The 24,153-nt window shown below is 34.0% G+C and overlaps 1 protein-coding gene across 1 annotated transcript in view; it reads left to right on the top strand.

The window, feature by feature from the left end:
• The first annotated feature begins 9,969 nt into the window (after positions 1-9,969).
• Positions 9,970-24,153, top strand: part of LOC144445618 (short transient receptor potential channel 4-like) — a 49,683-nt gene continuing 35,499 nt past the window's right edge. The window contains exon 1 of the mRNA XM_078135234.1: positions 9,970-10,256. Within this exon, the coding sequence (XP_077991360.1) occupies positions 10,076-10,256 (181 nt within the window). The 5' untranslated portion in view covers positions 9,970-10,075. The remainder of the gene's footprint in view (positions 10,257-24,153) is intronic.

Genomic DNA, 24,153 nt, shown 5'->3' with positions numbered 1-24,153 from the left:
ATGTATGCATGCATGTATGTATGTATGTATGTATGTATGTATGTATGTATGTATGTATGAATGTATGTATGTATGTATGTATGTATGTATGTGTGTATGTGTGTATGTATGTATGTATGTATGTATGTATGTATGTATGTATGTATGTAATGTATGTATGTATGTATGTATGTATGTATGTATGTATGTATAACATAACTAAATATAAAGAAAATAACACCAGCACACCTGTACGTCATCTTGCGTTAGCATATTATAGCCCACGCCCATTCAATTCGAAAAGGAAATGGAATTTGTTGATTGAGTTAACACGACATATCTGGATACTTAACACGAAACATGACTTTCGTCCGATAAGCGAAGAATGATACAATAATAGAATGAACGTCAGTTTGATATTTTTAACTCGCCATATAGTTGCACGCCAAGCCTTGACAATGCCACATCTTTTGGTCGTGTTAGTAATGGAACGGATAATAACAGTACACATGTGCGTCATCTTGCGTTAGCATATTAGGGCCCACGCCCAAACAATTCGAACATCAATGTGACATTGTGACGTATTCTGGGTGCCAGGGTAAGTTTTAACGCTGTACATTCACGTACTAAAGTAATGTTCAACAGCAGGTCAACGATCGAAGGACTGGTGTCCATCAGCCAATTTCTTTATAATGAATCTTTCTCATCTGTCTGTCTGTCTGTCTGTCTGTCTGTCTGTCTGTCTGTCTGTCTGTCTGTCTGTCTATTCATCCATTCATCATCCGTCAAATCGACCATACATACATTAAGCTCTAGCATCCTACCGGGGATGGAAATATAGATTTTCAACACACACACACACACACACACACACACACACACACACACACACACACACACACATACACACACAAATACATGTATATAGCAATGTAAGCTCAGATGTAGCAATAAAAATCCTCAGTAATTATGAACAAAAGTACAACTTAAGAGAGCATTACATCTGACCATAAATGTGTCGTTGGTAATACATGGCACATACATTCAGCAACCACAACTTGACATTTGTATGCAAGACGTCATTATTTACGGCAATACAGTGACCTCTTGGATGAGAAGTGAAATAGTAATAACCCGTATATACTCGGCGGCCTTCAAAACCTAAAAATACTTCCCTACAACTACCACAGCCATAAATGTGTCCACAGCACACTTCAACTTTAAATAGTTGCATATAACCCAAAATTAAGTTCACCTTCACTTTTTATTTATGATATTGCAACGTTATTTTTATATAATTTATACTTGACCCGATATTTGGCGTGTCAAAAACAGTTCAAGGGAGTTACACTGAACAGGAAAAAAGGTGAACATGACGTTACAAGTGTCGTGCAACACGTGTTGGAATCATCCGAATACATTAAGGGTTAATTTATCACAGGTGACATGTCTCATGTACAATAACGTATATTGAAATGCATGTCTTCAATAGTATCCTGCTAATGCATAACGTTCATATTCCACGGTCACACGACTTTTTTATTTGTCAATTTCTTCATCGTATACAAAGTGTACCCAAACAATGTTTTAATTACTTGTACGAAATTCGGTCGAGCATTATAAAATGGTGAGAACAGGGAAGCCAGAAGGTGATTGAAGATATTGATGTGCTGAATATAGTGTTTTTTTTGTAAGATGTCTGGAGATATTGGAATACTAAATATAATGTTTTTTGTAAGATGTCTGGAGATATTGGAATACTAAATATAATGTTCTATTAATGAGTCTGGATATTTTCATATTCTGAATGTAAAGTTCTATATAAGATATCTTGAAATATTGGCTAAATCTAATGTTCTATGTAAGATGTCTGGGGATATTGATATATTGAATATTATGTTCTGTGTCAGGTGTCTGGAGATAGTACATTGCTATGCTGAATATAGTGTCTATCAGACACTTGTTTGAACCTTTGTAACTTTGAGCAACGTGCTAGGAAAACAACACAATTAGAACATTTCAATTCAATCTAATATATTGTTTAAATACAGAATTTAATAATTTATCTTATGCCGAGAAAAGAGTAATATAACACGTGTAGGTCGCAATTTTATTTACAATGTGATGTAAAAAAGAACAGAGTTGTCTGAAGCTAACAAATAACTATACTTTCAGTGCTAACGAGTAAAAGATTGAAAGTTAAAAGTACACCTAAATAACACTATGCAAAGGATGGGAACACAAATCTTTTGTTGCTCAGAAATAGCGAATATTTGTTCCATTAACTGCAAATAAATGAGAAATGCCTGTTCAATTTAATACGCACTTAAAAATGTAATGTTGTTGAATACGTTTGACAGATATACACACGATAAAATCGATCGCGACGTATGAGGTTGAAGAGTCCTAATTTGTAGCATTCAAGTAACGTATTAAAGAGACCAGCATATATGAAGATATGAGTTTTCCACAACGCAGGAACTATTGAAGCGTAAGCGGCGGTGAGATCTCGCATCACTGATTTACATCGAATCTTGCATAGATGCATTCAAGCGGATACACTTTATATATAATATTCGTATACATTATTCAACAGAAATAGCGGATTCTATGCATTAGGTTTTGATCTAATTGAAGTTTAGCCGATTTTTTTGGCGTATAGTTCACGACATACTTTATACATCACTTGACGTTATGGCTTAAATGGTTTTCACGCCAAATGTCGCGACAAATGGGTAAATAATTCAACATTTTTATAAAATATTGATGTGAGGGATGGTAAGACTATGAAATTCTCACTGTTAACACTACATCATTCTGTATTGCGTTTGTAACCAATTAATAGTAAGTACATTAACGTTCAAATACAACGCGGAATTACATTTGATGTTTCTTTTATAACATAATTTAGAATCATAAAAAAACATATTTTGCATCTTACTAAAATATTAAAACATGAAACGCGTCCACTTCGATATTTATAATTTGGCAAGTAATCCTACTGCAATAAAGTCGAAAGTTCATTTATTGACATGTTAAGGTTGGCAACCCTCCAGTGCTCGTAAAACGTAGCTCCCGAATGGCCCACATATAAAGTTGTGCAGGCGATTAACATAAAAAAATCCATCCTGACAAAGTTGTTTCGGATGTGATGTAATAATTAAGTAATACGTACGCATTGCCCAATATGTAGGAATAGGTCATATTAACACACATCAATAAAGGATAACTATACCCTTTGGTTTAAGAAGGAAGACATTTATTACAATTACAAGCAATAATGTACATAAATCAATATGTTTTCCTGATGTTGGTAAGATAAAGGATAACATATTAGTAATCAAAGGATATAGATCATTGCAATTTCCTCCATCATATGTTTCAGCAATATTGGGTAATGTACTACAGCTACATGCGTCTGCAATTTATTATCACAATAGTCATTCGCAAAATTTATCAGGAGTGTTGGCAGTCCTTAACATGTATGTATGTATGTATGTATGTATGTATGTATGTATGTATGTATGTATGTATGCATGCATGCATGTATGCATGTATGTATGTATGTATGTATGTATGTATGTATGTATGTATGTATGTATTTATTATGTATGTATGTATGTATGTATGTATGTATGTATGTATGTATGTATGTATGTGTGTGTGTGTGTATGTATGTATGTATGTATGTATGTATGTATGTATGTATGTATGTATGTATGTGTGTGTGTGGGGGGGGGGGGTTAGAACATGGAAATATGTAAAGTGTCTAACAGTTGTCGGTATTATTACTACAATTTTTACAAGTGACAATTCGATTTGAAATTATGTCATTACGACAGGCAGGCGAGATATAGTATTTAGGATACAAAATCTTCTAATTTACAGTAATTTAATTAATTATGTAACGTATCATAAAAAATAACCTGCAGTATTAGTACCCTTAAATGATAATATATCATACAATATGTCAGTTAACGCCAAAACAGTGAATGAAAACAATTACCCTCTTTTAAGCAAAGGTTTGTTTCATTTTGCACAGAAATAGTAGGATTTATCTTTGGATACATTTTAATTTAGTTTGTTAATAATCAGTCAATGTAATATTTTTTTCTACCGGCAACAATACCTTAACTTTTTTTCTGCATGTACCTGTTGCTGTTTTCGTTATGTAAACACGACGTGACCAAAGGCGACCTAAACTGAACTAAAATAGGCGAACTTATTGCACAGTTACAATGTCCTCATGTGGCTTTACATACATGAAATGGACATGACGACGAACATGATTTGTAGACACTAATAGACATATATGTATACATTTTGAATATATTTTGAAGATGTGAAATGTCTAAAATATTTTTTGAAAATTAGTAAGTAGCCAAACAGTGTTCGTTATAATCCATTGGTGATATAACCGTATGTATACGTTGGTAAAATGACAAAATGAAAGAAAGAGAATATGTCCATTTATTTCTATGAAGAAAGTGACTAATCCAAATGGAAACCACTCAATATTGTTTACTTGTTGAGTCACATTCTACGTGCAGAGAAGAGAAGACAGTTGGGCAGGATTATTTTCTGTCCCATTTAATAGCTGACTTTGCATGAAATGTGAACCATAATATTTGTCCATGTTAGTATGATTGTATTCAAAATGTTCACAAACAATTTAAAAAAAGTAAGATTTGATTTAACATAAAAATGTTTAAATTAAAACCATATTCCTCTAAGTTTACATGGAACCGATTTCAACAGGTAGCATATTTCTTTCTAGATCGCCTGTTCTAAATTGATATCATGATACCTACACCGCCATCATTATTATACCCGGCATCTTAATGCCACGAGATACAAAAGAAAAGGTCAACCCAGCGTTTACTGTATGTGAATACTTAATAAATTCTACTTAATTCCATTACTATTTTTAGAAGAACATGTCCCATCTGCGCTATCCATCACGAGTTGGCATTTTTTCTCTTAGCAGTGTGTTCACTGTGTGTTTTCGTTTCCCGATGTAATTTAATATTCTATTTCAAAAAAATGAGTTTCATATTTGCCGTTTCAAATCTTGAATTTCCAATTTCTCGTCCTGACTGAAATGAATGTAAACTACCAGCATTGACATAATTGTCGCCGTAAACATTAAAAAAAACCTTTTTAATGCATTAAGGGCAAGGTCGTCGCTATATATCAGCCCCTCGAAGACCACACCCATAGTACATGTTTGGTATGCCAAATTATGGATTTTCCAATAGGAAGAAATAATGCTCTCTAATTAGGCCTGAAAGAATTACTTGGTCCGAGTTACCCAATCCCACCTAGTTCTTCACTGCCGACGAATAAACTTCTTTTTACGTATTCGAGAAGAAAATAATGAAATCGCGAAATATGTGAAGTCTCGCAAGATATAGTGGATGCGGACACTGACATCAACTTATATAACTATTGCGCTCTGCCACTGCGGTATAGAGCACTGTCTTATCAGATTGATACTCACCAAAGGCAGTGTCATATGTGAGTTATATATATATATATATATTCTTAAATTGAGCGTACTCGGAACTACACGATTTGTTTGGAAGTTCTTTGTGGCTTGCGACATACGCTGAACAGTAAAACGCAGTGTTTAATGTAGTAACGTGACTGAAGTCGATGAACTGTATTCAGACAAAAGTAACTTTAATAGGCCGTCTTTGTAGTTTATGATCTCTGATATGCTAATGTCATAAACATTTAATGTTGATACTTGAAAAGAAGGAATACTTCTATTGTTCAAATACATTAGATACCGGGTAACGAACGATGTATCTCTTAACACACATGTGCTCGTCTTGTCCATATCACCCATATTAACACAATGGAGATATGTATTTTATGTTCTCAATTGTTAAAAGGCTAAAGATGTTATTTCACTTGAAAATTAAAAATTTACCAGCAGTATTGTAATATTCGATTTCACAATTTAGGTCACGCATAATAAAACACCCTGTTAAGGCTGTTATAACACCAACTGAGCTAACAACACAGGAAGACCATTTCATATCATTGAAAGCATGCCTTTACATAAAAATTAAGCGAGAATAGCTTCATCGAAGGTTTATATAAATAACAAAAATCACAAAAATCCTACCATTAAAAGCATGCCTTTACTTTTCGTTAGTATTACTCGAAAATAGCTCCAATGAGGGTTTACTTTTACGGGACTAAAAATCCAAACACACTTGGCAAATTATATATTAAAGTGTCCATATGAATGAGGATTGGCATTTATTTGGATTTTTGTCACTTACAAAAAGTATTTTATCACTGCCTCCTACTTGAAAAATCAATGCGAAACAACATACGGCAAGTCCTTGTCTGAAAGTCAATATACAAAAGATTTATATGAATACAATATGTGTTCACAATAACACACTTTTTACACATTTGTTTTTAGCTTGTAGCTATTTATTGAGTTTTAAACGCAGACTTTGTCAATGTTTTTTCATATTGATTTTCAAATAGGAAGCCTTGCTAACGATTTATTTTGCCAAAATAAATACCCAATCCTCATCCATATGGCCACTTTTATTCACGAAAATTATGACAATCAACAAAGTCGTACATTAATAAACGGCGGTCGTAAATGTCTTTACGAATAACACATTATTTTAACTTTACAAAAAATGATAATCTGTAACTCTTTACTTCTGAAAATGATCGATATCACAGTTATTAAAGTTAGTCCTTCACCTTTGTAAGGTCACAATACTGTAAATATGCATACAGTAGTGTTAGTTTAAGGCACCTGCATATTGAAACACTTCGAGACATGTCTAAGCATTGAAGAACCTCTCACAAAGAATGTACAACTCCAGAAAATGATTATAAAGTGGCGTGATTAACGTTGTGCGTACATTTGACATCCGTCACCTATATAGCGCTACAGGTATGACGTCACTTAGCTTAGGTGGTCATCTTAAATTGACTTGGGTTAATCACTTATCAAGTGCGAATACGCTCGGTATTAAATGGTATCGCTAGTAAGGACGGAAGAGTTTGTCAAGCCTATTGCATTGTAGGTACTCGTGAAATCTATCGATGTTACATAATACTCAGCTCCTATGTCATGCCATGGCTTAATAAAAAAAAATGGTTTCAGTGTTACACACTGTTATACTACTGTGTTTTGTCCACTCTTTCGCCTATATATAATAAAGCAGTTTCCAAAATGCAATAGCCTTAAACTCATATGTTCTACTTTGTCATTCAAAAATTGCTTCATAATACTGGGAGGAAGGTTTATAGTAAATAGAGATCATAGGATGTGCCTAGGCTAGATATTCTTGGTTCATTTACTTTTACCAAGTAGTGTTCGAATTCGTGTAGCTGTTTTCAGGTAAATGTGCCAGGCATGGTTGGTTCAAGGTACGCGATGTCTGTGACCGGTCGTACGAAACACTATACCTGTGGAAGAAATTGGATAATGACTAACGGGAAGTAAATGTCCAGATTCATTTTCTTGTTATTCATTTTAGTGAAGTTTGAACAAGTATATCCCCAAGATTGATATTACATATCGTTCCTCTTCTAACTTATAACGGAAAGCACATAACAGCAACACATATCCCAAGCTTTACTTTCCGGCACATGGATTACGGTCCATGTTTGTGATTTACGATGGAAATTAGTATAAAGTAAAAATTGTAAATTTTCAATCGCAAAACACTTGGATCAAGTCCATTAATTTGCATTAGATGGGCAAAAAGGCTAGACAACATCCCGGAAACTGTAATTGGTACAATATTATGTGCTTTCGACTATGCATGGTCCGATTTGTGATGTATTTAAATGTAAATTCTGTTACATCGGTCATATAAATGAGCAAACGATGCCGATGCCAAACTATAGCCCACATGTTTCTATCTTGACAACATATGACAAGCCAGGGAACTTCGAAATATTCTTTGACTGTGCTAACAGGTGTTTTACTTACACAAATAATTGCACAGTTTGAATGTATTGTATCACACTTGGCACAGTCTGATAGACAAGCAAAATGTACTGATTCATCAGAACACTGTACCCACTGAAATGGAATAATCTTAATATTCCGTACTTTTGTAAGACATTTGGTATCTTTATCGTACAATTAACTGAACTACAGTGCAGAACACCTTGTACATAACACTACACAACGTATACTAGCTGTGGACCACACCATACTATACACTACACTGCACTACACTACACTTTACTACACTACACTACACTAGACTACACGACCCTATAACACACAGTGCACTACACAACACAGTTACAATATAGAACAAAAACAACATACCGATTTACATTACATTTAAGCATATAGCAATGTATTGTGTATGTAAATTTCAATACTGTACACGTCACAATGTTCATGTATATCATACAGCATTTTGAAGCTAGATACTAAATGCCATGATACTACATTACATTACATTACATTACAATGCACCAGAGTAACAAAAAAGCAAACGAGTTTGTCCTGTTATCTCTGATTTTTTCTTTCATTAAAATGTTCTATGTATTTTTTGTAAATTCATCTTTTCAGAGTAAACAGGATTATTTTTGTATTTAATCTATTGTTACGACAATCAGATTAGCGTCCACTGCCTTTGCATTATTAGTCCTTTGATAATCCTCCAAAACACTTTATTCCCTAAAGTTAGGCCTAACAAGAACAATGTGTGGTTCCGATTACGCTCAATTTTAGAATAGGTGGGGGCAGGTAGATTTTTTATTTCATTTTTTTAAATATATTTTTTGCCATATGTGAGAGTCCACTTCAGGTAGTTATGTTTTCCGTTGTTTTCCGTATGGTCGATGTGTTATTGATTTCTTCCCATCAGATGTAAAACCATTTATATATTGTCTTTTTAAGTTGACGTCGATCAGTTTCCGTATTCACTATTTCTTGCGAGACTTCATAATCTTCACGATTTTTATTTTTTTCTCTCTCGAATACGCAAAAAGAAGTTAAGGATCGGCGTGAAAATCTAGCTGGGGTCGGGTAACCGGAACCAAACATTTTTTAGGCCTTCCATACATCTTCCAAGCTAATTTGTGAAATTCACATCGTTATAAAGTTGGATTTATAGATATTTACACTAACCTATAAGTACGACTTGGTAATGTATGAATTTAGTTGGTCATATTATCCACAATATTGTTCTAAAACTGAAGGAAACAGTGTTCTAATTAAAGACACATATCTTAATACCAGGTGGTTACATTAGTATTATTAATGAAGCCAAGGATAACATTGGATGAACCATTCTGCTATTCATAAGCAAGTTCTGTCAGACAACGTTTTTTTTTCACACCAAACACTTTAATTCATATTGGGTCATTAAAACAAAGCTGATAAATTCTACTAAGATGACGATTCTGGTTGAAATCGGTTACAGTTGTTATCACTTCAGTTCTGTCAGTTGTAAGAAACGATCAAATATATATTTAAGCTTATTTATCCGCGATTTGAGGTTGACTTTCATATTTTATTTTATCGCATACAACATATCATCAGGCAACGAAGCATAGTTCAAACACACATGCAATTCAATCAACCAAAACAACGAATCCAGCGTACGTACCCATCATAAATTGGTGAATCAATGTTTGTTAAAATTGAGATTTTACCGATTAAAATTGGCAGTGCTTAATTCAAATTGAGCCCAAGGTTAGATTGCACAATTATTATCGGCAGCACAATGCAAGCATGCTATAGGGAAAATACTCATTGTGCTCGGTGAACTATTTGCGATGTACGTCAATTATTAACTAGTTATCGCTTTTTTCACAACACATTTGTATAATCGTTGACAATGCTGGTCTGTTTTGTGCGTTTGCCAGGAGATTCTGTATGACCCGTACTCGAAATAGACGCCTTTTGTGACGTCAGCGAATCACGTGACCTCATCTCTGCGACGTGTTGTTTCACTTATGAGTGAGCGTGAAATGCAGAAAGTGTGCGCATCTAGCGTACAACTTTCTGTTCAAACAGGGGAAAACCTAGCAAAGTTTGTTGTTTCTTTTCCAGAGGAGTAGCCGTCGAAGCAGAACCAGCGACATCATGGACATGGATCGGGGCTGTGCCGCTAAAAACATGGAAAAGCTCTTTCTAGCAGCTGCCGAGAAGGGCGACAAAAAGGCTATGATACTAGCGTTGGAAAATAAAGCTCACTTTAACACCGATTGCGTGGATAAAGATGGAAGGAGTGCTCTTGTCATTGCAATACACAATCGGAATTTAGGTATGTATATTTTATCCGTGTCAAGTATTTGCTTGTCATTTTTTATTCATATTAAACAGGTGAATATTCCATGTCGTTTCTATAAATGATCACATATATAGTGTGACCACCTGACAGAAGATCACGACTTTATATATATTAATATATATCTATGTCGCTGTTGCTGAAAAATTCACATGTAGGAATGCGCCGAAATAAATCCAGAATACTATCAAATACCTTTTGAAACTAAAAAAAAGAGTATATATTACGATAATGCATTGTTCATGTACACCTCTGTGATATATCACTAGATTGTCATCCAATGTTGAGTAAAGTGACAGTCGTGACCCGGAACCGTGTGGCACTGTATTTGATGGTACAATCTAAAACGTGCACCATAAATAGCGCAATAATGTGACTGCTAGGTAATCATTTCCCTCGGTAACAACACAGAAGACGTTTGCTGAATATCTGGCAGTTGTCTAGTCAAAAGCAAGAAAACCGTACCCTAGAGCCAAGTCGTTGCAATTGATGAAAATAGAGCGTGCGCTAAAAGCTGAAAAATATAGGTTGCTTTAACCTAAGCAACACGTTCAAACGTTTTCCAAGTGTAGTTTATTACATACTCCAACAAAATGTTCAATTTTATTGAGTCATTTTTTGTATAAGCAGTGTTTTATGGCGGTAATGGTCCGATACTTGCATTATGTACCCCCAAATGGCTTATTTGCATATATAATTAACGTTGGCACAGCTGACGAGTACGTGAAGCGATTTCTATTTATTACCGACTTTTAACCTGGAGCGTCACTCATGTTCACTCTCTTAATGTTAACGTCCCGGCTTACATATCATTGTTTTTGGAAAAGCTGATTCACTTGATTATGTGACGTTTCAAGGTCATGTCATAATGGTATTGTTTATTTGTTACCAGTGGTCACAATTGTAGGAAAATTTTCAAGGACAGGAAATAAACTTGTTGACAAAACTTCTAATGTCTTACAGATGACAAACAGTAAGCACAAAAACAACTAATATCTAATGTATAAATACCTGGGTATTTTTAAGAAAGACACTGGCTCACAGAAAGGTACTTTTTACATTTACAAACTATGGCGCTTTACCACTGTAGTATACATTCATTCACTGTGTTTGCTACTAATAACCTTTGCAGCTTGTTGAAATCTACTGGCATCTTGTTCGCGTCATTACCTCATTAACGGCAACGTGCTCGTAATAACCGGAGCGTTTTATGCAAAAAAACCCACAATATTATCGACGTACAAAACTAGACATGTTAGGATAGGCGACAATAATTTCTCATTTAATGACATGGAGCTTAACATAACAATACTTTGAATGAACATGCTGTTCGGATCTCTGACATCTATGGGCTTTTCTCTATGCTTAAGTGATACATTGTTGTGAGGATGATATCAATGGGACGAAAGCTGTGGTACGCTATTAAAAGACATTGCTGCCGTTATGTTGTTAAAACGATGCATGCAACACTGTTTACCTTTTGAATTGATAGTGGGAGTGACTATGTGGGCGTGCGTGTGTGTGTGGGGAGAGAGAGATAGAGAGAGAGAGATAGAGAGAGAGAGAGAGAGAGAGAGAGAGAGAGAGAGAGAGAGAGAGAGAGAGAGAGAGAGAGAGAGAGAGCTTAGTGGTTTAAGGTTATAGAGACATCTAAACCTACAAACAGTATGCTAATTAAACGCTTAGCTATGTTTTTAAAACATTCTTAGCCTTGTCCTGAAGACACAACTTTCTGTCTATGTAAATGTCGTATGATATTACCTTCATATATGTTAATTATTGTATTCTAAGCTATTTTGGAAACTGAGTAACAGTAATAAAATAGCGACATATATTGACATGTACTACAAAGAACTTTAATTCGACTAGTTTTGTATGTGGAAGAGTGTGAGTTTGACTTTGTGATGTGTGTGTATGTACGTTTCTATCAATCAGCATGTCTTTCTATGTATGTATGTATGTATGTATGTATGTATGTATGTATGCATGTATGTATGTATGTATATATATGTGTGTGAGTGCGTGCGCGCGAGTGTGCGTGCGCATGTCCCTATATATGTATACACATGTACACATATAATTAGAAGCGCCATACAACAACGTCTTCTCGAGAGTGCAAGTTCAGTCAAAGTGCCAACTAAAGAGGCATGCGCAGACCTTGTTTTATTGCATTCATGTGTTGGTATATGCACTTCAAAATGATGAAGAATCGATTATATTGAGAAAATGACGACGTTAATGCGTAAATATTGGAGTAATCCTCAGGGCACTGACACTACAGGTTCGTTGTAGTCGTCATATAATGTAGCCTGTCATAAACTTATCTACATTGTCGATATGACATATTACAAAATTTGAACATGATTTATTATGTATTAATGTTGAGTTTTAATTCCTTTTTACCCACAATACATTGCATTATGTTTTCCTTGCTCTTCGGGGAAAAAACATATTTCAATTTGGCGATGTTAATGGAGTACCTTGAACAAAGTCCCTCCAAAGGAATGTATGTGTTACAAGCGTTTTTCTTAAACCAAGCGACAGTGAAATAAACCCCTGCATCAAATTATTTATTGTATATGATTAGTAATGCATTCATATCAAAAGAGAGTGATGCACAATATTCTAGGAAACTAATGTTGAGTATAATATTTTCATAGGTAATTTAAAAAAAAAAAATTTTCAGCGTCAAACCATTGCTAAATGCTGTTGACGATACGTACGTTAACGGTATTAGCATTGGGATAGATTCTCTAGTGTATATGCTGCGGGTGATGGAAATAGGAGAATTCATATTTGTGACTACAACGTCATAGAAGAACAAGTTGTCGTTGCAATAACCTTTGTACCCGGTGTCAAAAAATAATAGCTGGTTTTAGGAATGGCTGTGGTATCTAATGTCTTCACCAATCAGTTGTTAGTGCCAAACCGTTAGAATTATTTCATTCACTTCGGAAATCGAATCAATCACCGCAATCAATCAATCAATCAATCAATCAATCAATCAATCAATCAATCAATCAATCAATCAATCAATCAATCAATCAATCAATCAATCAATCAATCAATCAATCAATCAATCAATCACCACAATCAATCAAGCAATCAATCAATCCATTAATCAATCAATCAATCAATCAATCAATCAATCAATCAATCAATCAATCAATCAATCAATCAATCAATCAATCAATCAATCAATCAATCAATCAATCAATCAACCAACCAACCAACCAACCAACCAACCAACCAACCAACCAACCAACCAATCAATCAATCAATCAATCAATCAAAGTGATGAGAACATAAAATGAACAGTAGCTTCAATTACTCTTTTTAAAACGAAAGTTCACATAGTATGTATACATATTTAAGCATATGTTTTCACACGACGATATAGAGGGATAATTAGATTATCTTTATCAGAATACTTTATTTCATCATTATTTTCATACCAAAGGCATTCGACAGAATATATTTTCGTATAAACTTTAGTGATATTTTGCTAACTTAAAATAAAAAGGCAGTTTGCCACTTTATACAACGGTACCACAAATAGACTAGGAAGGTTGGTTGTGTAACGTGGTGTCGAAATCATTAAAAGATTGTTACAACAGTTTTGTCACCATTTTATGTTGCCAGGCAACTACTGATGTTCAACAAAATGTACACATCAGTACTTGCTGTCGAGACTTTAACCCAAGTAAACCAATCAAACTTCTTTGTCAGAACATAATGTCGGGTAATTTGAACATTTCCTGTGGATGTTATATCGGCGTTGAGTTCCGGTATACATTGGGTTCGCTGTCAGTTATTCTGCACTTGATTATAACCGGCTGACATGATTTACAGCTCTGAAATAACTTCAATGTTGTTTCCTGTGACATTTCCTCAGTTTTAACGTGTAAATGAACTTGGTAAACCAATTTGACAGCAAATTAATAAATATCAAACTTGACGCTTGTGACGTCACAATTAGAGTAGTAAAGCATTATCTATTATAAGTTGTCCTACGTTTAGTTAGCTGTGGAGTTACGTGCAAAATATTGATTCATGGGGTTTTGTTTTACATAAGTACTCTTACTTGAACAACTCACATTTGTAAGGCAATTATAGCATGGTTGGAGGGATAATAAGAGGTTGTTGTGTTCTGTTTGCACGAATAATAGTCGATTATCGAGGAAATGCCAATGCTACAAATTAGATGCATTCTCCATAAACTCTGCGGCATGTACATCATGACCAGGAAAATTAAGGTTAGCGTTGTTTGGGTCACAACAACCTAATTGTTATCTATTTATCAATTTTAATATTAATCCCCACATACTTGTGTTTGTTTATCATAATTGAAATATATAATTCCACTGGATACAAATATTTCCAGCTTCCAACAGAACTTATTGAATAATTTGAAACAGCAGATATGCAATATACTTTTTATGATTCTTGAAATTAGGAATTTTCTATATTGTTGAGATCTTTTGTATGTCCGCAAACTGCCAATAGTGTCGAAAGAGTGTACACTTCGCCAACTGCTGGTATGCTGACCTTACTGACAGATGGATACGATCTGGTCAAACCATACCTTCAAAACCTAAGCAGTCCAAAATGTGACCCCGCTACATGATTATTAACCCTAATATTTATGAAGAACATGAACTACCCAAAATATGTGCTCAAACCACCAACTGTTCATTACAGAGACACAACACTATATTTGTATATATGTATTTGCCAATGTTCCATTTCATGCTCTGGCTAGGAATCTTCGGGCCCATTACACTTTTAACTCGTTTTAATTCTGGAATCAGATCAGGGAAAAAAGTCGTAGTTACCTTAGACTTTCGACTTTATCAATTCCTTGCAAGATGTTGACATAGTTTCTAGTCTGAAAACCATTTAAAACAGTTATTTTAAAGGAATTAGCTGACTTTTAAAATTTGTTGTTATTAGTCACATTCACTCTTTTGTCTCCGTCTTTATTGTTAAATATTGTATATATTGTATCAATTTTTTGAGTGTCTGTCTTTCGGACAACCTCTAAAAAATAAATCAAAATGAATAAATAAATAAATAAATAAATAAATAGATAAATAAATAAATAAATACATAAATAAATAAATAAATAAATAAATAAATAAATAAATAAATACATACATACATACATACATACATACATACATACATACATACATACATACATACATACACTAATAAAAATAAATAAGTAAATAAACGCCATCATATTAAGTGATTTGCAACAATGTAGGGATCACCAGAAAGGGGATATTCTTTGAATATAAAACAGACTCTGCCTCTTCTGGCCATAAAATTTCTTTTAACGAAGATAAGGTAGGAATCTATAAAGTCATAAATGACATTAATTACTGGAGGAAAATTAAGTTTGCATTTTAATCTACGTACCTAAACTGTGCCGACTCTTTAACAATAGTTTATGTTATATGGTTTACACGCACAGACAAGTAGTCTGCCTGTCTGATCCGTTTTCAGTTTTAATTCAAAACACTCGTAAATATTTCTGCGGGTTTCCTACTGGTTTCGTGAAAATATAGAGTAATTTTATGACAACATTATGGTTTTGGAAATCTATTTAGCTATGTTACCGACGAAGGCCGAATCAGACTTATGAACTTTAGGATTTGTTGATATGTGTGTCTATGAATATATTTGAATTTGTTTTGCTTCTGTGTTTTGTGAAAATAAAGCTGTTAACGTCTTTTCAATTTCAGTCTAGGATTTAATCGTCGTCGTCGTATGTATGTATGTATGTATGTATGTATGTATGTATGTATGTATGTATGTATGTATGTATGTATGTATGTATGTATGTATGTATGTGTGTGTGTGTGTGTGTGTGTGTGAACGTGTATGCACGTCTGTGTAGTGCGTGCGCGTGTCCATTGTATGTGTGTATGTGTGTGTGCGTGGGGGGGGGGCGTGGTTTGGATCAAGTACTTGCAAAATCTGTATAAAAAATAAACTGCAGACGTTTGACAACACATCCACGTCTTTTACAACCACAATTCGCCGGTTTCCAACCCAGTTATCAATATTAGTACTAATGACTTCAAACTGTATGTGTAACACTTGAAAATAAATTCAACCTTTCAAGATGAATCATAAAAGACGCACGCGCTGATGATATTTTGTAATATTGTCAAGTATTACATTGGTAACTATATTAACAACACGGATAAGCCTGTACCATAACCAATAAGGTGTAATTAACCACCACCTGCAAAATACAGACGAAGATTATGAAGATAAACATTCATATAGAGCGCCTGGTATCCATTTAAAAATACTCTCTGACACAGTACAGTACAGCAAAATAATAGGTAATTATATTTGGTGTTGTACTGATATCGGCGGGTAGTAGTCGTATCCGAGTACAAGAAGCATCTAGGTAAATGATCGATCATGAATTAAGACTAGTTCCTGGTGCTTTGAGTGCAAGTTCATGACTACTACCTAAAGTTCGTGTGTGATTGTTCCATTAAATGAGTTCAGCAAAGGTATACAGGTGCAAGTACGTTGGTAAATTTGTATTTTAAGGAGTTGTATTTTGAGCTGAATTCTGTAATTTACCTGAAGCACATTAAGTTGTACATGGATTGAGGACAAGTCTATTTAAAATAGATCCAATTTATGCATCTTATTACTGTGTATACACCAAGCCCTTGATTTATCTTTCAACGTGTTGTTTATTACGAACCAGGCATGCGTACAACCTCAAATGATGCAAGAGTCATTGATTCAGTGGACGTCATCCTGCACGTGCCTATATTGGCTCTGACAAGGACTTGAACAAGTTAATATTGTGACACGTAAAAGCTCTTGTAACTGTTTTTTCCCTTAATGCCAATTATAAAATTTCCCCCGAGGGGAAACCTAGACCTAACAAAACAAATTCTTTTAGAATCCACTGAGTTTTCCTTCGGTAATACTCGATAATGACGTTAAACTCCCAGAAACAAGTTACCAGAAAAGTGGCTAGACGTTATCTCGTCTGATTTCCAACGTTACTTTGTTCTCAAAAAAAAGAAAGAAAAAAACATGAACCACTATACCAATATTTTGAATGAAGGTCACAATTATGTCAAAATCAACCCATTTTATGGCCAATTTCCTTGAAAGCAAGTCATCGTAAAGGACCAGGAAAAAGCTTTTGTATGACAAAGTTTGGAGATACATTGAGAACTTGATTTTCTGGTAAAGTGGTCCCTGGGGCACTTTCTACGTAACGTTAACACTAGGATGTATGTGTATGTGTGTGTGTGTGTGTGTGTGTCTGTGTGTGTGTATGCGTACGTAAATGCGCGCGTGTATGTATGTATGTATGTATGTATGTATGTATGTATGTATGTATGTATGCATGTATGTATGTATGTATGTATGTATGTATGTATGCATGCATGCATGTATGTATGTATGTATGTATGTATGTATGCATGTATGTATGTATGTATGTATGTATGTATGTATGTATGTATGTATGTATGTATGTGTATATGACAGCCATGTCAACTGTACATGTACAACATATCCGTATTATTACTCCATATCTTTTATTCACATATTTGTGATGAAACGAATATTTGCTCATTAATCTAAACCTTCATTGTGTTGCATAAACTAGTAAAGGAAACATAAATTTCAAAATATAGCGTTTACATACATATATGCCATCTTAATGTGTATACAACTCACTCTGACTTTGCATATACATGTAGTTGATTTGTGTTAACATGTAATGGAGGTAAAGGCTCATGGGCTGAACACAAACAACAATTAGTGACAAATCTCTACGGACCGCAATATTGTTACCTACATCGCCAATGTTTTAACTATATATGTCAACTACGACGCAAAACTCTCCTGAGTTCTATACCACCAACAGGACAGACAGTTGGTAGTAATTTAAAGTCTTGGTAAGATTGAAACATCATACACACAGCTCATACGTACATTAAGCTACTTGAAAGTTATTCAATGAAACTATGAGAATTTCTTTCAGTCATATGGGAAGTTGAGACACTTTTTGGGGTATTATAAAGTTTAAGTAAGCATTTAAAGAGTGTGACTATGTTTTTGAAACAAAAGTTTGACGTACTTCACAGATACACTTTCTACCTAAGAAGTTTTGGGACCCTACCTCTGATAGAGTATTTTTAACTTACAACCTAAAGCTTAGTTCAAAACTTTGCACTGACTACGCACTATGGCAGTATTTCTTAGGATGGTCATGTACAAATCCCTGGTTGACAGAACTACATGTTATCAATATCAATATGATGTGGGTAAGTTCAATGTGGCTAGTAGTTATATATAATTACCTAAATGTAAAGATTCTACCAAGAGTATTCTTATCAATATACGGACAATGATATTTGATTAGGTTGTACTATCAAGAGCTGTGATATCTTGACCGTATATTCTATGTTATAGATGTGTACATATTCTCTACTGTAAAGCCATCAAGAGCCAATTTCAATAATGTACATAACACACTTGCATCATCAATGTAATTATTTATATGGTTCCCTAGTCACCATCAAGGCTCCAAACAGGCCTGACCATGTCGCAGATGTTCAACTTGGTAAAAAAATACACTTTTTATGTAAACATCAATTAACGTCTAATCTGAAATTCAAATTTGAAACAAATGTTTAGTGCTATACGTGGGTTTATAACGAGTTATTGGAACTTCGCACATTAGTAGCTTAATTGTCACCTACCCTATTTTGAGTTACTGGAGTGAACTTCAGAGAGTACCGCCAACAAAAGTGATTCCACCAAAAGTGATCAGATGTAGGGAGCATAACACTTAAAGTCTCGTGAGATGCTCAAAGAAAGGTAAATGTGTGATGGTGACAGTTAAAAATATAATTCTAATTATCCCCAAAGGAAAAATAGCCCTGTTTACGGCTTGATTACTCAGAATTCAACAAATTGCTTTATCATTTTTAATCTTTAAATAACTTTCTGAACATTAGCAACTGGTAAAGGCATCAACATTTACGAAAAATAAGTCGTACTCCTGACCACCACATCCACATATGAATGTATACACACACTAATGGACACACAAAAAACACACACACAGATATACATACATACATACATACATACATACATACATACATATATAAGCACACATACACATACATATACATACATACATACATACATACATACATACATACATACATACATACATACATACATACACACTATATTTTCAAATGGTATAACTTACAATATTCATTTAAAAATTATCGTTAGATATTTGACAGGCAAACGCCATAATGAAAGACAATCGATATTTCCGTACATTGTTTAGTCTATCTCTTTCTTGGCATGCACTTTGAAGTCGGAGAAGTATTAAGCATCGGCAATATACAAACATCTTCGGTTTTCCTCGGGGAATATCGGGAGTAATTAAAATATGATGTGAATACTGAGGCTATTACATAATCCAATTTCTTTTGATCAATGCTAATATATTGGTATGAGATGGCAATCAAACAACTGTGCCTAAGTACACAGAAAATATTGAAAATTGATTATCATTGAAAACGTTATGAAGATCTCATTGATAAAAGTGAAAGTTGCGCAAAAATAAGTGGTTAGAAACGTAAAGGTGTTGCAGTTATATTATTGTAAAGCGCTCAATGACAGATTGATAAGTATATCCCTCAGGTGTTGGAGCCATCAAAATAGAACACAGCCTTGTGCAAGGTCTGATTCTGCGAACCCCTTCCAACCAATGGTCACTTCACTATGTATGTATGTATGTATGTATGTATGTATGTATGTATGTATGTATGTATGTATGTATGTATGTAAAATTCTAACAGTGAAATATGGAATCGTTATATCCATTCCTGTGGCTGTCACAATTAAATACATGTATCCCAAAGGCGACATTACATCATGACAAATGAGAACTGCATAATAATTATAACTAATTATTTTTATAAATTATTCCCAAAGGTCTGATTGTCTGATTGTCTGTCCTCTATATTTTCTAATTTTCTATATAGTCTTCATAGATATAATAAATATGTTATTATAGTAGTTATCATTTACAAAAAAATACTACAAAATAATTTTATAGAGATACTATTTTCTCTCTCCAAAACCCAGACCCTGTATATGTCAATATATTGATGGTGCAAACTGAGAGATGTGATTGTCTAGTTATCAATATAACTGTTATAGAACAGTGATATAGCTCCTCAGGATGACCCCCAAGTGGCCCTGAATGAGAATAGTATATATTCATATTTGTTCTATGTCGTTTGCATCCATCGATGCTGCCGTGTCCGTACCGTATGTGTAATCGCTTGCACAACATAGCGTCGTCCATACTGAATGTTCATATTTCTCCAGCGGTGAGCATGAGGGGGGGGGGAGTGACGGGATGAAAGGGATATCCAAAGCCCCAGCATTGGCAAATGTTTACTCAATACATGACCCCAGGGTGGCTCATCATAGGCTTACCTTGTCGATCTTGACCCCACAAAATGGAGACAATAGCAGGCAGATTAGGCCAAACAAATTGCCATCAATTGTATAAAAGACCAAGTGACAATCTAATTGAAGTGCAATTGAAGGCATGAATCGACGTTGTAGAGAGAGAGAGAGAGAGAGAGAGAGAGAGAGAGAGAGAGAGAGAGAGAGAGAGAGAGAGAGAGAGAGAGAGAGAGAGAGAGAGAGAGAGAGAGAGAGAGTGTGTGTGCGTGTGTGTGTGTGTGTGTGAATACTAACGGACAGTCAGAGCAACGATTAGTCGAATTTTGGCAGGAACGCTTAGCCATGAAAATATTAGTAAAAAGATACACAGCACAACGATATTTATCGATTATTTTCGAACAATACGCTGTTTCCTTCCTGAATTACTCTCTAAGGGTGTAACCATGACAATGTACGAAATAGAAGATTACCCACAATTAAATTGAGCTGTTAACTCAGACTATTGTATTCAATAGACTCAGGAATAAATGAAGGGCATTGGAACAGGTACTCTAACAAATCATCGCTAACAGTTGAGGTTTGTTTAAAAGAAATGCGAGGGAAATGCAACATATCAATCACTAATTTTGACAGTTTAATAAACCAAACGCCATCCATAGTGTGTATCAATGCATTTTGTGAAGTTTGCCGCCACGCATTGTGTGTAATGACTAACCCTGAGGGTACCTCTACAAACTGACACAAAAACCTGGTCGTATGATGTCTATCGCTATTGTACTCAGTTATTGCAGTATAACGATTATATATGTAATTCTTAGCAATTGCACTGCAAAATGAAAGCCTAATTTCGCTATATATGTTAATATTACTGAATTAAACACAATGTTAAATATATAATTGCAGTATTTCAGTGCACATCCGCGACAGAATCAGTGATTATGCATACCTACCTATCTTTTTATCAATGAATCTTTTTTTTTTCTTTTTTTTTTATTAATGATATTTTAGTTATTACTTCAAACATTAATATACGGATCAACATGATTTGCTAGGAGGAAAAAATCCGAAGTGAAATATACCATATACACAGTTGTATAATACCTGAAATGTTTTTCAATGAATATAGATTAATTTCAGTGCATTGAAATAAAAAAAGGCGTCAGCTTGGAATGATAACAATAACAGTGGCTGGATGATTAAGTCGTCGGCTGGAAAAGAAGATGGATTCATAGACTCATTAATATTCTTCAACCTCTACATTTGGTATCGCCTATTCATTGATTTATATTGACATTAATTATCAGCGCAATCGTTCGACAATTTCTTTCTTAAATAACGTAAACTCAATAATTTCAGAATTATCAGTATTATATTGGAATACATCATTTCGCAAATAAACAAATTCCTGTCTGATATACAATAGGTAAAAAAAAACCTTTTACACCGGTAAATATATATCTGTGTTTAACATCTTATTGCTTTAAGTCTTCAATATTTTGTTGTGGAAATACTTTGTACGGAAGTGTAAAGACCAATTTTATTTATCATTTTATTTGTCATTATATATGTAGTTATATATTCGCACAACACAACACAACACAACACAACACAACACAACGTCGTCCATGCTGAATGCTCATCATATTCCAAAGCTCCAATATTGGCCAATGTTTACTCAAAATATGACCCCATATATATATATATATATATATATATATATATATATATATATATATATATATATATATATATATATATATATATACATATATATATATATATATATGTATATATATATAAATATATATATATGTATATATATATACATATATATATATATATATATATATATATATACATACATACATACATACATACATACATAAATACATACATACATACATACATACATACATACATACATACATACACACATACATACACATACATACATACATACATACACACATACATACATACATACACACATACATACATACATACACACATGCATACATACATACCTACATGCATACATACATACATACATGTATACATACATACATACATACATACATACATACATACATACATACCTACATGCATACATGCATACATACATACATACATACATACATACATACATACATACATACATACATACGTATATATACACACATACATACATACATACATACATACATACATACATACATACATACATACATACATACATGCACATGACACACTGGTTGTTATTAAGGAAACTACGTCTATGTGTGTCATAATTTACAGTGAAAAAAATCAAGCTGCGAAAGGGGAAAGAATGGATACAGTTATGTATTTGAAGTCAAAACACGATTGATGAGAAACCCTATCATAACATTCACATACTCAATTCTACCACAACTATTCCTGATCCACTCAAAGTAGGAATGTTTTGATACCAAATTCTTGTCGAATATGGTAATATCTTAAAATACTTGTTCAACAAATTCTTGCTTTTTATTGCATGACATATACTATGTCCTTTATACGATAAAATATTACAAATAATAAAAAGATCTTCAAAATGTGTTTTTTTTTTTAAAAAACCATGGCAAGGAATGAGAAATAATGGCGGGAAAATGTTCATAGTCGACGTCATTGGAGTATATTACTCATATCCGTTCGCTCTATCTCGTAAACGTCTGTTACCACTCATTTGACAGCTGTCCATATTGGGTGGGGACCGTACTATGTTTTAGCCATTAATATTATTCTAAAATTAGGACATATTAATTTGCATAAATAGTTTTAACGTATGGTGTGTTGAGACAAAAAATAATAAAATTGCTAACAAATAGGATTAACGTTTAGCATATTGATTTTGTTAACTACAATCGGCTTCCAACTTTATTGTCCGTTGGTTATCACATCAACTTGAGTTACTTTTCCAATATGGCTATTCAAACCCTACCAACATTGTTGTTAAATGGCCTTTGAATTCATGAGTTATTATAAAGTGCTTTGAGCACAGAGTGGGAAACAGTATTATTATTATTCATAGATTGTAGGTTGTAATTGTAATTTCAGATGTCTGTTTCCTTCTCTTTTTTGAAAAGTGTATATTGAACATTGTTAGAGACTTTCGTTTGATTGTAGGGTCATGATAATGGGGTAATGAAAGAGGCCGGTTATGAATCTTTTTGGTGTACATATTAGATTGGAGCGCCAATTGTGTCTGCAATTTCTTTCTGAATCGCTAGTTATTGGACACAATTATGGTTCTTTTAACCAAGTTGTGTAATTAGGAACCTTGTCGGACAGAAGTTGTTATGTGAATGATTTGCATTGGTGACCAAATGCAAGACTGCTACGTTAAGACACTAAG

Source organism: Glandiceps talaboti, chromosome 14, assembly GCF_964340395.1.
Source record: "Glandiceps talaboti chromosome 14, keGlaTala1.1, whole genome shotgun sequence".
Lineage (NCBI taxonomy): Eukaryota > Metazoa > Hemichordata > Enteropneusta > Spengelidae > Glandiceps > Glandiceps talaboti.
This window is presented reverse-complemented; position numbering and strand designations above follow the sequence as displayed.